Genomic DNA, 16859 nt, shown 5'->3' with positions numbered 1-16859 from the left:
CTTAATTTGATTGTGTTTAATACATAATGGAAACTTTGCTAGGTGTTCTCCCTCAGCAGTCTATGAGGATATGTGTAGAACTGTTAGCCTTAGCAGGGGTTAATATACAGAGGATAGACCACTAGGTGTGAGTATAGACACTTGTCTTCCAGCCTGGGGAAAATTAATCTCAGAAGTGTGGTAAAGCTGCTTATTGCTGCCTGTGGGAACTTTGAAGAATGTTGTGAGCACTGGTGTTACGTTACGCCTGCTGGTGGAGCTCAAATTCTTTATCCGCTGGGTTTCTTCCTCCGTTTGGGGTCATTGAATCTTGCCTTCATTTTTTTGTGTTATGAGAGCTAAACACTTCAAAACAATTCATAGAATTAATGTCTTCATTTGGCTTTAGATTGGAACTTAATTTTGTTTTTTAGCGACTTGTAAATAGAAAAAAAACCCCATCAAATGGGATATTTTTATAGACTCTTTAGACTTTTCTGTTTGTGATTGCTCTGAACAGCCACTCTGGATGTTACTTTAGAGCTACTAAATTAAATGGATGTAACTAAGATTTTAATGCTGAATAATGCATAATACTAGTTATAAAACAAAGGCATATTTGTTAAGGATTGATCACAAATATAATTTGATACAAATCTTGACCATTTTTGATACTGAACAAGACTTGTGTTGTTGAAGCAATTTTGTTCACTGCACTTAAAGGTAAAATATCATCCACCTGCTAACAGCTCCACAGTCTTTACTTCCTCCTTTCAAGAGGCTTGTGCTTATCACGTACAAAGTGAAAAATAATGTAGGCTTTTTCTCACAAGTACTTGGAAATGACAAAGAGAAAAACAAGTTGCATACAGAAATGATGTTTTGGGGGTTGCTTAATAGAGTGTTACGTTTTTATTTTTGAAACCAATCAAAATTTTGCAACAAATATTTTTCTAGTTTGATAAAGAGTGGTAATTATTAGTATAGAAAGTATTATTAGTAAGAATTATTATAAATTGCCATAGTTTGCCAGGAAAAATTATATAATAGAAGTGACATAATTAGAGCTAGTTAAGGAGAGAATCTAAAATAAGTGGTAAGGTTTTTAAAGAGAATGTTAACATGCAATTTCTTTTAAACAACAGCTGAAGTTTGGGATAAGGAGTTTGACCCTGTCATGGTAATACTTCGAACAGTTTACCGCAGAGATGTGCAGTCTGCCATGGACAGATACACAGCCTTGTAAGTTGGATCATTTTTAGAAATGCAACATCATACTCTTGCTCATTCCACAACAAATGTTTTGTTTTCACTGCCTGATAATGCTAATCACTTTATCAGTGTTTCCAAGCCCCAGATTTGTTCTTGAGTAAATAATCTATAACAAGCAATATCAGAGTTTTGGTTATCTTAGTCTGTTACTCTTCCATAAATGTTTAAAAATACACCAGAAAGGCCACAGACAAAGTAGTGAATGTCATCACAGATAAAATACTTAACCAAAGATATTGTTTAAAAATAATTTACAACTTACTTGAAGTCTTATCTATTTTTATTTAGTTTACACTTAGGTACACAAAGCAAAGTTTATCTATAGCAGTGACAGGTTTCTACATTATTGCAGTGTTTAACAGTGGTTTCAACATTTAACATTTGTTTCAACAGCTTAAAGCAAAGTGGCAAATTCCCTGGAAACCCATGGCCTCCTTACAAGAAGAGAACACCGCTACACCCAAGTTACAGAGGGCTCATAAAGCTTTTGCACTGTAAAACTCTGCACATTGTGCTCTTCACACTTCTTTACAAGGTACAGTCATGATTTGCATTAAGTGCATTGGTTCACTTCGACATTTTTTGCAGAAGTTCTTAGGAAGCATGACTTTTTAAACTTTATTTGGAATAGTCAGGTTCCATTTTATATAATATTTTTGGTTTTGGTTTATTTTTCAAGTCTAGTACGAGTTTTTTTCCCTACCACTTAGATTATTTCATGAATGATCGTTTCATGTATACACACACTAAGTCAGTACCCAAGTGGATGAAAGATCCTGTTCCACTTTGAGGAACACTGTATTAACCATCAGAGTTGTCATTCAGATTGTTCTTCCATGATGGTTTCAGGGAGCACAGTGGCATAAGTGGTGTTCTTCTGGCTCCTATTGCAGAATTTTAAGGCATCAGCAGTGGCTGTTCAAAAATACAAACTTTAATAGCTTTAAATCCTCAATGTCAAATAAGTCTCAAAACTGCAGTTGTTTCTAACATCATTTCCCAAATATATTCTGGCTTTTGATAATGTTACAGCAGCCATTTTTTAGGGTTAATTGGTGCCTTTAAGTTATGTTTGGTTTTATCTTTGATAGTTTGCTGCTGTCTTCAAGAGAAGCAAGGCTTTTTGAAGAGTCCATTCATCAGAAAATGGACTTTGAATCTGTACTTAGAAAGTGTTTTCAAAGCAGTGTGCTGCAGAGGCAGATGAAGGACTACACGAGTTGCTTTGTTTGAGTAGCGTTTTTCCTGGGCAGACTTTTCCTTTTGTGCTCTTCTAAGGGCTCCCAGCTTACCTAAACCTAGTATTTTGTTTCACTGTTAAATTTCTGTTGAATAGAAAATATCTGTTGTACTACAGGAAGGCTGGTGAAGGAAAAGAGAGCTTGGGACTACATAGAAGATCAAATAATGTTTTGACATGGAACAAAAATGGAGACTGTAGGGAAGGAATGCATCATCTATTACTGTCCTTCTTGGGTGTCTTTGGCCACTTTTTCTCTTAGTCCATTAAGAACCCACAAGGGCTTAAATCTTGAGAGTCTTAGCCATAACTGGGTTGCTGTTTTCGCTGGAATACCAAATGCTTTCCCACCAGATTCATGGATGGTGGAAAATACATAGTGGTTGATTTGTAGGGCAGGCTTTTAAGTCATGCCTGCCCTCTTTGTGAAATTTTGCCAATTGATGACAGCCTTTATTATATCTCTTGGTTTTTGGGACTTCCTGTGGAAGAGCAGTAAACTCTGTTTGGTGATGTTACTTTTCAGAAGCATTGGTCAATATGACTTTTGATTCCAACTGCCACAATTACACGTGCTCTTCATATTAACAGAATACTGAGTCCTCTTTAATTAAATAACCTCTATCATCTCAGATTTGTTTGGGCTTGATTAAATCAGGTCCTCCTTTTTAGAAAAGATATTGTAAAACAATATTATTTTTAAGAACTTTGTCTCTCTGATGTTTCTAATGGCTTTATCTACTTAGAAAATTCATCTGTTCAAAGCCAAATAATATTTAAGACTTTACTATGCTACACTCTAAAAATACTAATTTGTATAGTAGCCTATCTGCAATGAAATTTTAAACATATTTTCTCACCCACTTTTTTGGTAACTTGCATTTTTTCGCCATTTTCTTTCCTTCAGTTCAGACTATTCTCAAGAGGAAAGTTGTCCTGGTTTTTAATTTTAGCAGTACTGGTTCTTCCTATCAATGCATTGAAAGCTGTGTTGGAAGAAAGATATGGGCATTTATTAATTTAAAGATAAGGTCTTTTATAAAAGATAAAAAAAAAAGATTATGTGAAGATGGTTATGAGCTAAATTGATGTTAACCTTTCTGGTACTCCCAGTTATGCCAGTATCACTGATAGGACTAGGACCTTGTGAGGCCTTTTTGGTGATTGATGACCTGAAAAGGGGAGGGAAAGCTGGGAGCAGCTTTTTGCATGTAATTGGCAGTAGTGGTGTCTGTGCAGCTGTACCTGTCACTCTGGTGTTAAAGTAAACCACAGCTTGAACTAGTAATGGCTTTAAGGTAAAAATTTGTTTGACTGGAAAGACATAAAATCAAATTTTGCTTTTGTGGTGATGACCAAAGGTTAGGTTTTTCCTAAATCTCAAAATAATTTTAAATCAAATTTAAAACAAACAAACAGAAAAATCCACAAAAACTGAAGAGTCCAAAATATATTATCCAGAACACTCTTTCATAAGTTTAGATGTACTGAAGCCTCAATCTTCTGTGGTTTGTCTGTTTTCCTACCTAGATATTGATGGATCATCAGAATTTATCAGAGCATGTGCTTTGCATGGTTTTATATTTGATTGAGCTGGGGTTGGAAAATTCTCCTGAACAAGAATCAGATGAAGAGGTAAGAATAAATACCATCATTTTCTTCAAAACACAGAGGTATTTTTTAATGATTCAGTATTCTTTAAAATTAGATTTTAGCATAGTAGTTAGAATAAAGTATCTTTATTAACTTATATGGGGAACAACTAATAAAACAATAAAAACATTGTTGTGAGGAAGAATATGGTATCTTGTTCTGTTTTTCAGCAGTTTCTGTATATGAGGTCTGACTACACAGATTGATTAGATCTTTACCACTGTGTAAATTAGAAATTATGCAAAAAAATTTAAATCATTAAGTATAAAAATCTCTAAATTTTCACCTGAAACCCTTATCACTGAGCGTTTTATTGCTACAGATCTATATCTTCAAAAATATGTGAATAAGTCAGATTTTAATTCTACTTTTAATTCTACTTTTAATGATATTTGAATATAAAGAGACATTATTTTTGTGATTCCAGATTCCCTTCTATTACCATAGTTTTTTAACTGATCAACACTCCTTTATGACTAAGAATTTGCCACTTTTTTTTTTTCCATAGATTGACTTCTGTATAATTCTGACTTTTTATATTAATCTTCAATTGTACAATTTAGGATTGCTGTCTGGAGTACTTCTGCTAGCTAGCACCAATGGCTGTATTTGATTATATTCAAATAAAATACTTAGACCTATGCATTTACCAGCCTCACCGGCTCACATCAGTTATCAAAATTAAAAGGTATATTAGCTTTGTTGAGGTACATAATGTTCAACATACTGTTCCTATTTCATGAAGATATTATGGCCTCTGTAATACAGTTACAAAAGCAGCACCAATTATTTAATATGAGAAATTTGATAAGAGAAAGTATACCACAGTTTTCTTAATTGTTTTAGGAGTCTGCACGTGGACAAGAGCGTTGTCACGATAGTTGGTTTCCAGGCAGTAATTTGGTTTCTAACATGCGTCACTTCATTAATTATGTCCGAGTAAGAGTACCAGAAACTGCTCCTGAGGTGAAGAGAGAACCACCTGCAAGTACAAGTTCTGATGGTTTAGCTTCATCACAAGTAAGTAGATACAAATACCAGATTCTCTAGGTTAGTTTAAGTTGTTGCCTGTGTTGGCATTTTTGTTAGTTTTGTTACTGTTTTTATGAGTTCCTTAGGATATTTTTTCCTTCAGTTATTTTTCCTCTATTTACTGATAGCAGAAATAGAAGTTATTTCCTATGATGCTTCCTTCCTAATGATGTATTTAATGACTTTTTTTGTCCTCAATCTACCAGAGTTCAAGGCGGAAGAGCCTCCAGAGAGAGGTAGATCTGTGTGCAGTTTGTTCTCCTAAGCGATTAACTAGCAACGTGCTTTAATTGTGCTCACCTTAACTTTCAGTGGAATCTTCTAATTTTCCTGAATTTCCTTTTAATTCATATTGCAAGGGCTCATGCTTTTTTTCATGTTCTTAACGGTAATGTTAGCTGGTAGACTTTGAAGCAATAAAACATTTGCAATATGTATTTGGAAATAAAAGCTTCCTATCGAATATAAAATGCTGTTGATAGCTTACTGCTTGAGCTTTGTGTTTAGGCCTGTTTGATCTTGCCAAGATACTACTAACATTTAATAATGTAGAATAGTCTTAGCTTTCTTGAGTCTAGGTAAGTTTAACCTTATATTGAAAGGGTTTTTGAAATTACTAATAGTGATTTGTTGTTGTTGATGTGAAACAAAGGAATACATAAATGGTGGGATCCTGAAAGATTTATGGCCAGTAGATGATGCAATCTCTGGGTCAGTGTTGGTTTTGTATCTGTTGGTTACAGCACTTCAGATTACTGTGTGCCAGATGTAGTAGAATACAGTGAATATTTCTTTTGTATGTTCATGTCAGAAAAATAGACAAAATCTAAAGTAGGGACATGGCATATATGGTACTGCAAGCAAGAGTAGTATAAGATAGATCTAAATGTGCTCTGTCATTAAAGTAACTGCACTCCTATGCTCACATGCCCTGGATAGCAAGTTCTGGCAAACAGGCTTATATGGCCTCTGGATGCTACCGAATAAATCCAGATAAAATGCACAATGTTCATGGAGATCTGTGGGCTCACCTGTATTCACCTGTGTGATGTAACGAGTTACGTTGTGCAACAGTGCTCGCTAGATTTGAATAGGCATTTGAATGACATAAAGGTACTGAAATTATCACCATTCTAGAAAAACTAAGGAAGTATTACCTGGATAACAGAATTGTAAGTTAGACTAGAGTAAAACCAGTTGCTAGTTTTTTCGGTATGGATATTTTCCCTTGGTACTTGGCTTTTTATGCAGTTGCATATAACAGACTTGTACAAAAATACAATATGCAGGTTTAGTATTTTGTTATCCTAACTTTCAATACATTTTGGGAGTGGAGAAGCATCTTTAAGTTTCATGGTTTTCTTCCTAGCTTCAAATATTTTCTGTAGTTTTAGAAATGTGTGGTTTTTTATACTTGTATTTTTGCAAATTAATCATGATAATTTTTTTCCCAAGAACTCAGGGACAGCTCAAGTGTTCAGTTTGGTCGCAGAACGTAGGAAGAAATTTCAGGAGATCATCAATCGGAACACCAGCGAGGCAAATCAGGTGGTTCGGCCCAAAACATCCATGAAATGGTCAGCACCTGGTGCAACTCCACAGTTAACCACAGCCATTCTAGAAGTCAAGGAGAGTATACTGTCTTTGCTGATTAAATTGCATCACAAACTCTCAGGAAAACAAAACTCTTACTATCCCCCATGGCTGGATGATGTGGATGTTTTAATCCACCCAGAAATTCCGAGATACTCGCATGGAGATGGAATGACAGCAGTAGAAAGAATTTTACTGAAAGCTGCTGTACAGAGCAGACTGAATAAACGTATCATTGAAGAGATATGCAGGAAGGTGACACCTCCTGTACCACCAAAAAAGATGAGCTCTGCAGAGAAGAAAACTTTGGATAAAGAAGAAAGGTAACTTTAATAACAAGATAAAGGAGCAGTAGAAGGACAGTGTGTGTTGTGCATCTATTGATTGATCTTTAGGATTTTGTATGAATTACATACTAAAAGAACGAGTCTGGAGGGTATGAGAGACAGAGATTGACATTTGGGGGATGTCAGACTCAGCCACAAAGAATTGGCTGGAGTGGGAAGAGACTGACACTTGGCTGGTGGAAAAGGCTGGAACATGGGATTTGAGGGGAGTGGACAGTGCATAGTGTTAGAAGGTTAGGGCATAGAAAGTGGGGAATTGAGGTCAGAGTACTTACCACAGTAGCTGCAGTAGAGAGCACGGGTTGGAGTGAACAAGAAGACAATTGAGTACTTGTTCATCCAGTATTTTGAAGGGTTTATGTAACCAGAATATGTAGTAGTGGTTCTAGAAATTTGAGTAGAAAAGTGCAGTCCTCTGACTCAGTAGGTTTCTGGATTACTTTTATTTTTCTGCTATTTTATTTGTTTGAAAATAAATTTTTAATGAAAATCTCTCTGATATGTCCAAGGCCTACACTGTACTGGAAAATAACACATAGGAATATGGCAAATAGATTTAATATATTTGTATGCTACATATTTTACAAAGTAAAATTATTTTTGTCCTGCTTTATTTAATAGTTTAATTTTCAACACTGTTTGTAATAGTTCATTTAATGAGTGAAATAGTCAGGGTTTAGCATGTAAAATTGCTAATCAGAAAGAGCCAGAATGAATAGCTGCTTTAGATAGAACACAGCTACATTTTGGGCACCTAATCATTAATGTGGTACTCAATAGTGCTAGATTTATGTACAGGAGAAGCAGGGGCATGGATGAAACAAGTAACTTTTCATATAGTAAAAGGGTAAAGTCATTCCTTTCCCTCAGTAAAAGGATGTGATATTTTCAAGGATCTGTGGGAGGCCCACTAAGTTTTCAGTTAAGTTTGGGGGCTAAAGCAATGGTAAAAGTGAATGTTTCCCATTTTTTGTTGTTCTGAGTGATTATCTTCTTCTTAAATTTATAATGGTATTGGTGGACCGATGAAATTTATTGAAGGACAGTGTGATAACTGAAGTGACTAAAGACGATGTAGAGTGACAATGTTCATAAAGCCAGGATGCAATTTTTACCCTTTCAATTGTTTTAATTTTCCCCCCAATTCCAGTTTTGTGTCAGTGAAGACTGAGCAGACAGTGAACGTTAAGCAATCACCTTTTTTTAGCTTCAACATATAATGGCATCACTCAGGCAATGGATTGTTGCCATAGAAACTGAAATACAGAACTAGAAGCAAGCTTGAGCTGCTTGCAGTATTTTTTCAATTGCAGTGTCATATTCCCATGGGCCATCATGGAAAATTACTGAGCTGTACTGAATCTGTCAGAGTTTGTTTATGTCTTCTTATTAAATGCATCTATTTACAGTCACTCTGCTTTTAGTTGAGGTGTTGAGAAATTTCCAGGGAGAAATAAATAAAATCAAGTCTAATGAATGCTCTGGTCTGATCCTCAGAATAATGAATCTTAGTGATGTCGTAAATAGAAGTTATTTTGAGAAATGGTGACTGTAAAATGTAGCAGACAAATGGGCAGAGATATTGGGGTCTTTCAGGTGCCTTTAAGAAAACAAATTAGAAGCTTTGACTTACAAACAAGTCCCCTCAGGATGACAGGTTACACTCTGTGAGCTGCTTTGGGCCTGTCCATGCCAGTTCCTGTGCAGGACACTGATAATCACACAGTGCTTGAGATGTAAGAGCACTCACCCATCAGGGTATCAGACACAAGTGATATTTCTAAAGCCCATGTTAGTTACCTGAATCATCTCTGAGCACTGGAAAAAAATGCCTTGGAAATGCTGATGCACAGAATTTGTAGCTATGATAGAACTTCTGTAGCTGCACTGGGGAGGTGCTGTGTAACCCCCTCAGCTGAGGACATTTTTTGTGTGGTGAGAAGCTGTACTATAGGGCTTTTGTTTGGTTTTCTCACTTCCACACTCCCATTTCCTCTATTTGTAAGCTCATGTCAAAGTAAGGAAAATTAATGTCTGTTTTCTTTGTCGCTTTACATCCATCAATATTCCTGTACCCACTGCAGTATGTATTTATATAGGGAGTTATAGAGCCTTGGTCATACAGCCTTGTGCAGGTCACTGAAACAGTTTAAACAGTAGAATAGACAAGAGTAAGCCTCTGGTGTTTTTCATTTATAAATCCAGAGCTGTGACAAACAATGAGGAGAAGTTAGTGAAGTCAGCTTGGCCTCAGGGAGATAAGGGCTTTTAATCTGGATGCAATCTCAAGGTTCTTTAAATCCCAATACAAAAGTTGTTGGTGGCCTGTATTTTGGGTGGAAGTGGGCGAGAAGGAACCACTGTGAGGAGGCTTAGCTGGAAAATAAATTATTCATAATTGTTTCCCATGCCATCAAAAGCTTGATATCAAAAAGGGAGTGAGGTAGGCTTTTACTATTGTTATTAATTTGCAAATGTTGATTTCTCACAGAAGTACTCATTTTTGTACAAATGACATTGCTCTCTGGTTTTCATCCCATGTGGAACAGATAAAAAAGTTTCAAGATTAAGGTATTGAGTTCCTTTTCTTGCGATGGTATGGCCTAATCTGTTAAAAGATCTTGTGGTGAACACCTTTGAAGGTTGTTTCAGGACAGGATTTTATTCAGTTTTTTTCAGACTCAAAAGAAAGTAACACTAATTTCTTTAAAAACTCTGCTTTAGAAATGCAAAAGAATCCTTTTTTAGGCTTGGTAATTATCCCTTAATATCAACCTTCATTTGGAATGATACTGTTTAAGGTGGTAATTGTAATCAGCTTGACATTTTCAAGGGGGTTTTTTTGCTCCATTTTTATTTTTTTTCTTCCCCCTTCCTTCACATAGACGACAGAAGGCCAGAGAAAGGCAACAGAAACTGTTGGCCGAATTTGCCTCGAGGCAGAAAAGCTTCATGGAAACTGCCATGGATGTTGGTAAGTTTTTGTGTGGTTGACTGCTTGCTTTTATGCCTTTTCCCACATGTTAGTATTAAGGTTTCTACTCAGTTGAACTTACAAAGACACACACAAAAAAAACCCCAACCATCTAACCAAACAGGAAACCCTCCCTCAGATTCTGCTTTTCTATCCACTTGTTAACTTTACACTTAGGGAGCCTAACTTTGATTATAGCACAGATATTACTAAATACATAATTGCTAAAGAATAGATTAAATCTGTTGGACATAAATTTATTCCTAGTTTTTGTTAATATAGAGTACATGAAATGATTGAATATGTGATATGTTTTAAAGTATTTACATTTAATATAAAATGTCCCCAAATTAGTTTGTCTTTTTAAGATTGTATTTTTCTTTAATCTGTAGTAATAAAATTTAAGATTATTTCTCCATAGAGCCTCAAAGTTCAATATGGTGAAAATTTTAGCTTTTAAATGTGTTTATGGATCTAAGGAAAACATAATTTTTAGATCACCTCAGTTGCTATAAGTGATAATGTATTCTCTTTCAAATACTGTCTTTACACACAATCAGGTTTTGTTTTTCTTGAGGGTGAGTTCTCTCAGATTCTCATGCGTAGAAGTGCATAATCCTGATTAGTTTGTGTTCAGCTGAGGAATAGAAAATATTTTTGTCATTTGGGTCACTTCACAGAAAATTAGCACTTCTGAAAGATAAGAAAAAGCTGGAATCTTCCCAGACCTTCCATCAAGTATCATCTGCCGTGAAGTTCTGATTTGAATTTAAGCATTGGTTAGAAATATTTTGACAACTGTATTTGCTGAAAAAGTCTGTCTTGTGAAATTGTTAAATTCCCTTCAGTTCGTAGGTTGCTGAGAAGATTGATTCATTTAGACTTACTAAGGTTTTGGATACCTTAGCAAACTTAAATGGGGCTCTGAGCAACCTGCTCTAGTGGAAGCTGTCCCTGCCCACAGCAGGAGGGTTGGAACTTGATGATCTTTAAGATCCTGTCCAACCCAAAATTACTAATATTCTATGAAATTAATCACTCTAAATACGATGTTATGTTTGGAGGATGTGCAATACTCTAATTTTCATCTGTGAAATTTGTATTGTAAGTCAGCCTCACTAAATGGCAGCTATTTGTTTGTAATCTAATTGTTAAAGTAAGGAAGAAGAGCCTTGCAGTTCTCCTTATTAAAAATTAAGTTTTTATATGGTCATGGCTAATTGAAAGTAACTGGGAAACTTCGAATCTTCAGTCACTTATATTTTGAATTTATCATATTGCAGCTTTGAAATTGATGGGTTTTATATATGAAATCAGATATATATCTAAATATTTATATATGGATGTAGATGGACCTGTCAATAGCTATACAGCTATATTTGCTTATATGCATAAATGTGCATAATTACTTCCATGCACAGGTTTTATAAGCTATGTTTCAAGATACCTGCTTTGATTTGTGGATGAATCATGGTAGCTAAATCAGTAAATTACATAGCATTTATTTTTGTGAAGGACTGTGAATACTTAACTTTTAGTTAATTCATATTAAATTCTCAGGTAGGCAGACCTGGGCCTTTATTTTTATGATTGTGCATTAAAAAGTTCTTGGGCATGCAAGATTTAGATCACTTGCTTCTTAGTATTTAAAGAATTAGTACCTCCAGATGCCTCAATGTAAAATGTAGTGTTTATTGTCAGTTATACCAGATCATGCACAGCACTAAATAGAAACGACTTAATAAACTACATTTTCATAAAGTTAATTCTTCATAAAAATATTTGGCAGCAACTTAATAGAATTCCAGGCATTGTGTTAACTAATAATTACTTTGCCTTTCCACTAATTGTTTTCAGTGTCTTCTATGTTGTCATTCCATTTTCTGACTTTGTTATGAAAATGCACTGAAGTAGTACTATAGTCCAGTACTAGCTTTTATGTTCTGACTGGCATTAAAATAGCTCTCAGAAAGTAAGTTCATATGCTATTATAGTGCATGGGGTTTGTTTAAAAATCTAGATTAATTTTTGCCAGGAATATTTTCTTCAGTTTGTTGAATCTAAGTGGTTTGTTTGGCTGTGAATTCAATCTCTATATGATACATAAAATGACTGAAAATGTTGCAGAAACTATTGTTATTCTAATTTTAAAGCACAAAACACAGTAAGAATTTTGAAACTAGTCTTTTTTGAATGATTCAGTTCAAAACTACTCTTATGTAATTCATAGGTTTACCCTGAGTCATAGCCTAACAGTGCTGTAATAGCTGTTAGAAAGTAAAAAATTCTTTCATACTAAAATCAGTAGGAATTCGCTCCCCTCTCAAACCAAGTCTGTTACCTGTTACTTTTCTTACAGGTTGAAGCCCAGCAGTAGGTTTGTCTTATTTAGTTCTCTTGTTGTAACAGTAATACTGTCAAAAATGCAGAGATGGTGAGGCCTCAGCTCTCTTGTTTTGTGACTGTTTCAGTTGGTGTCATTTGGGCAAATTTATATTATTATCACTGGTAAAACGTGAGAACTGTTGTAATTGGTTTGGGGCATAGCACTTAAAAACTTCATAATACCTTTCTATTGACAGTGTAGAAGATTGGAAATACTCTGAAAATAAATGTGCCTAGGAAGAGATAGGAATAATGGAGAATAGCCAAAGCTTAAAGGTTATTTTATTATAACCCACATACTTCTTAGTTTCTAAAGTGTTTAATAAAGTGCACAGAGGCGCTGTTAATCCCCTGAGGTATTCCCCTTTGATTGTTGGGATGCTGCAATGAAACATGGCTTAAAAGGAAGTTACCTAATTACATGTTAATTATTCAATATTAAATGTGTCTCATTTTACTAGTAGAATTTATTTATTTGAATTGACATTGACAAATTCATCTGAGATTCTGAAAATAAAGGTTGGCATTTTCTTTCACATAGTTACTGTAGAAAAAAATCCAATTATGTAGCACTTTCCATTTGTGCCCCCTGTTACTTTCTATTTATATTCTGTGACATCTGCAGAACTGCATTGCCATTCAAGCCTGCCTGGAAGTAATTAGGTGAAATTTAGAAACAGTTATGTTAATGAACTAGGATAGAACAGCATCCACTGTGCTGTCTTTAGCTGTTTGGCTGCAGGATAAACAAAAAAGGAAAAAAATAAACCAAGCAAAGTGTTCTAAAAACAGCAGATAGAGCTCTTAATGTGTCTGGGGGACAGTCCAGAGAGTCAAAAATGTGGTGTTGGTTTCAGCTCCACATGTCTTCCTGCTCCTGGTTATAGCTCCTGGTTACAGCTCCTCTGAGCTTCACCAGCACTGCCCCAGGGTGAGACCATGGTTTATCTTGTCATGGGGAACTCTGTGCAAGAAATTTTTAAAATTTCATAACCTTCAGAAGGGACTTGATAAGAACAAAACTAAACCACTCAGTTCTAGCTTAAGAGTAGCCTTTAACAAATTACAGTTATATTTGTGAAGATTTGTCTGTCTGAATTTTATAAAAACAAAATGTGATCTGTTCCAGGCAAGCTGCTGAACTACTTATCATACTGAAAAATTGCAAATTGGTTAAGTTGTTAATTATAAATGCTAAGATTGATTTCTTCAATAGTTTTCATGTCTCTGAAGTGGCTGGTGTAATTTTAAAACTTTTTTTAATGCATCCTGATAAGTATGCAGATGATCTTTTCTGTCTTTCTTACAATGTGTGCCTTAGCAGGATGACATTTTGTCCTTCATGAAACATTCCTTAGTTAGACTTAAAAAGAAGCTCAGAGTCTTAATGCAAGGTGACATATATTTCCTAACACTCAAGCTTCTGAACCCAGATAGAAAAATAAATTAGGTACTGATCTCTTGAGAATGTATATGCTGGGTCAGGGCAAAGAATATTAGCATACTAATGGTTGCTTTGATACCCAGGGGCCTCTTTGACACAATGTGTGCAGCAGGACAAATGTTGACTACAGCCAGTGGAGATTGTGAACTATATGTACTGTGTTTACAAAGCCCTTTTGGTTTGGGGGCTTTGCTGAGTGGAGGAAATAACAGAATGCATCCTTAGCTCTGGAGAGTAGAAATGAAATTAAAATCAGGTAGCAATGCATTCTGCAGTACATCAATGTGCTAGTTTTTCACAGATTGATCAGTAATTTGTTAGGAGGTAGGAAGTGCTAGGTTTTTGTAGCTTTGTGTCTCTACTTCTATTGGTACAAAACTAAACAAAGAGCTAAATTATTAACTTTTAAAAAACTCTTGGGAGCTACAGGGTTTGGCTCTTCCCTGGATTTCTGTCACAGTTTAAATTTGTCCATCCTCCTTCAGTGTTTTAAGGTTCATATTTATTCAGATTTGTAAAATAATTCCCAAGGACATAGAAAAGAACCCACTGAAAGGGGATGAGGTATACTACAACATAAGACAAATCTCATGACAGAGGCTTGGTGAACTGATAGCAGTACCATGTGTTTTACCTTGGCTTTTTCCTTGGCTCCTTCTTTACACACTGCCGTCGTTAGGACAAGTCTATGAAATCAATTAGGTTAAATCCTTGGAGCTAGTTAAAGTGAGTAATTGAGGTTTATCAGAGTCCATTCAAATGAAGTGAAAGGTTTTGTTTGTTTGGTTACAGTTTTTCTGGTATGCCTACTTATTTGAGATTTAAATTTCTTGCCAGTATCCCTTTGTTTTCTTTTACTAGCTCAGGTGCAAATTACTTTATTAGGAAGTCTTCCTTGGTGCTAGTAGCTTACTTTCCTTGGAGGTTTATTGTTTGCCAGAATAGCCTAGCTACATCCACATCTAAGTAGTTGTGAAGGAAGCATGCACTTAATCACTGAGTTCTAAAAGTAAATTAGCCTGATTTTTATGTGCCTGTTCCCCATAGGCAATAAAAGTATAAATTGCATATATTGAACAGATTTTAAACATCTTTTAAATCCTAAGTTCTGGGATTTTTTTTCCCTCAAGTTACAAAATAGGCAATTTGTGATGAATTAATGGTATTTTGTAAATTAAATATTGACAGATTCTGATGACTTCCATTGAATTGCTCTAAATCAGATTGATACATTGTATTCTCTTTCTACGCTTCTGAAAAATACTGAGCGGTTGCATATTTTTTGTGTATTGACAATATTTTAGAAAAGGTGGGAAAAGAAAGCTGGAACTCTAGGCCTTGCCATTTCTTGCATTTGATACATAGGTGTACATGATTGTGCATTGCACAATTATGAGGTGATGTTCAATATAAAAAATAGCATATTTTATGCTCGCTCCCTTCTCTGCCACCATTTGCTTCTTAGTTTCCTGGATGTTTTGGAACATTTGCAATTGATGCATTGTGCTTTTTATTTCACTGTACAGCTGGCTGCCACTAGATGGTGATAGACATGTGTACAATATTAACAACTGCACATCAGTGAAGATCAGGGCTCATTTTCATATGACCCTCACTAACTGACTAGGAAATCAGTACTTACTAGAACAGTGTAATTTTGATTCAGCCCTGTGAGCAAGAGCATTGCATGGAGTTTTTTATAGCAAAGAAATATTCTGCCTGGCACCCAACGCGCCTCTCCTTATGGCAGCAGCCTCCTGTGCTGTAGTAGACTTGTAGTAGACTTTCAGAAGACAGCAGTTCTCCTAAAAACAATTCTGCATGAGGACTGTTGTTCTACTCAAGGTTTTTGGATTCTCTATCCAGTACTTCAGCCTACTTAATCAGAGGGATAAAGGATATGGTAGAAGTTAGGGAGGAAGTGTTTTCCTTTAGAAAAATTTTGTTCTCGGAAAGACACAAAGAAAACCCACATATTCTAGGTCAAGAGGCTGACTGTATGTGCAGCAGGAGTGGATCATTTAGTCCTAAGGTGCTTTTCTTTCAAATCAATAAAGAATTCTTCACTTGGATGGTAACATAACATAAAATGGTTTGCCCTGAAATCAGCACCACCTACTGTCATGTGATCAAAGCTGTGTGAAGTGCAGTGGCTTTGATACTTCAGAGCTGGGCCTTAGCCTTGAACATTTCTGTGCACCTAGGAAGGAGCAATGTGGACCATGAAGAAAACACATAATCATTTTTCCTTCTAATGGTTGTTTCAGTCAGCTAATCTGGTTTTACAAGAGAGTCATATTATTGTCCTTCATCTCTCTATGTTCAAAGTTTTCAGTATATCTAATGAAATAGAAGTTAGATCTCTCTTTTATAGAAGTTTTTAAGAGATCAAGTTTAATACGAAACTCAAATAAAGCATTTAATTCCACAGGGAGTAATTTTGCCTATTGAAAAAACACGTACTTCCTACATTTTGTAGGTGTCTTTCCTGGAAGCAGAAAGGTTTGTTTCAAGCAACTGACAATGTTTTAGTTGTAGATAAACTAGAGAAAATATTTTGTAGTTTTTTCATCACTACCTCAATGCAGATGGGTTTTTGGACATCCTCAGATGGAAATCCTCAATTGGATTTCTTTACTTCTGTTTAATATGATTTTTTTAAAATTTGTTTTTAGAATCACCAGATGCTGACATTGCCATGGAGGTAGCTACATCTGAACAGCATGTTTCTGAGGCAATATATGACTGTGTTATTTGTGGACAAAGTGGCCCTTCTACTGAAGACAGACCTACAGGGCTAGTTGTACTATTACAGGCATCCTCAGGTATGAATGTGTGGCTTGTAGGAAAAACAGTGTTTCTGCAGCTTTTAGCATGTGTGCATAAATCCTGTTGTGTCTCCTTAAGTCTGGAAGCACTGGGTTTCCTATTTTTTTTTGG

The 16859-nt window shown here is 35.5% G+C and overlaps 1 protein-coding gene across 4 annotated transcripts in view; it reads left to right on the top strand.

Moving 5' to 3' along the window:
* The window catches only part of UBR3 (ubiquitin protein ligase E3 component n-recognin 3), a 97747-nt gene that overhangs the window by 39077 nt on the left and 41811 nt on the right, over positions 1–16859 (top strand). For 2 of the 4 annotated variants that reach the window (XM_066553264.1, XM_066553263.1), the window contains exons 19-26: positions 1125–1221; positions 1645–1786; positions 4022–4126; positions 4991–5164; positions 5383–5412; positions 6632–7092; positions 10002–10090; positions 16595–16744. In XM_066553264.1, the coding sequence (XP_066409361.1) occupies positions 1125–1221; positions 1645–1786; positions 4022–4126; positions 4991–5164; positions 5383–5412; positions 6632–7092; positions 10002–10090; positions 16595–16744 (1248 nt within the window). The remainder of the gene's footprint in view (positions 1–1124; positions 1222–1644; positions 1787–4021; positions 4127–4990; positions 5165–5382; positions 5413–6631; positions 7093–10001; positions 10091–16594; positions 16745–16859) is intronic. The other 2 variants (XM_066553266.1, XM_066553265.1) reach the window with 1 other exon arrangement.

The sequence above is a fragment of the Molothrus aeneus genome, chromosome 7 (assembly GCF_037042795.1).
Source record: "Molothrus aeneus isolate 106 chromosome 7, BPBGC_Maene_1.0, whole genome shotgun sequence".
In the NCBI taxonomy this organism is placed as follows: domain Eukaryota; kingdom Metazoa; phylum Chordata; class Aves; order Passeriformes; family Icteridae; genus Molothrus; species Molothrus aeneus.
The sequence above is the reverse complement of the archived record's forward strand: the minus strand, read 5'-3'. Positions and strand labels throughout refer to the sequence as shown.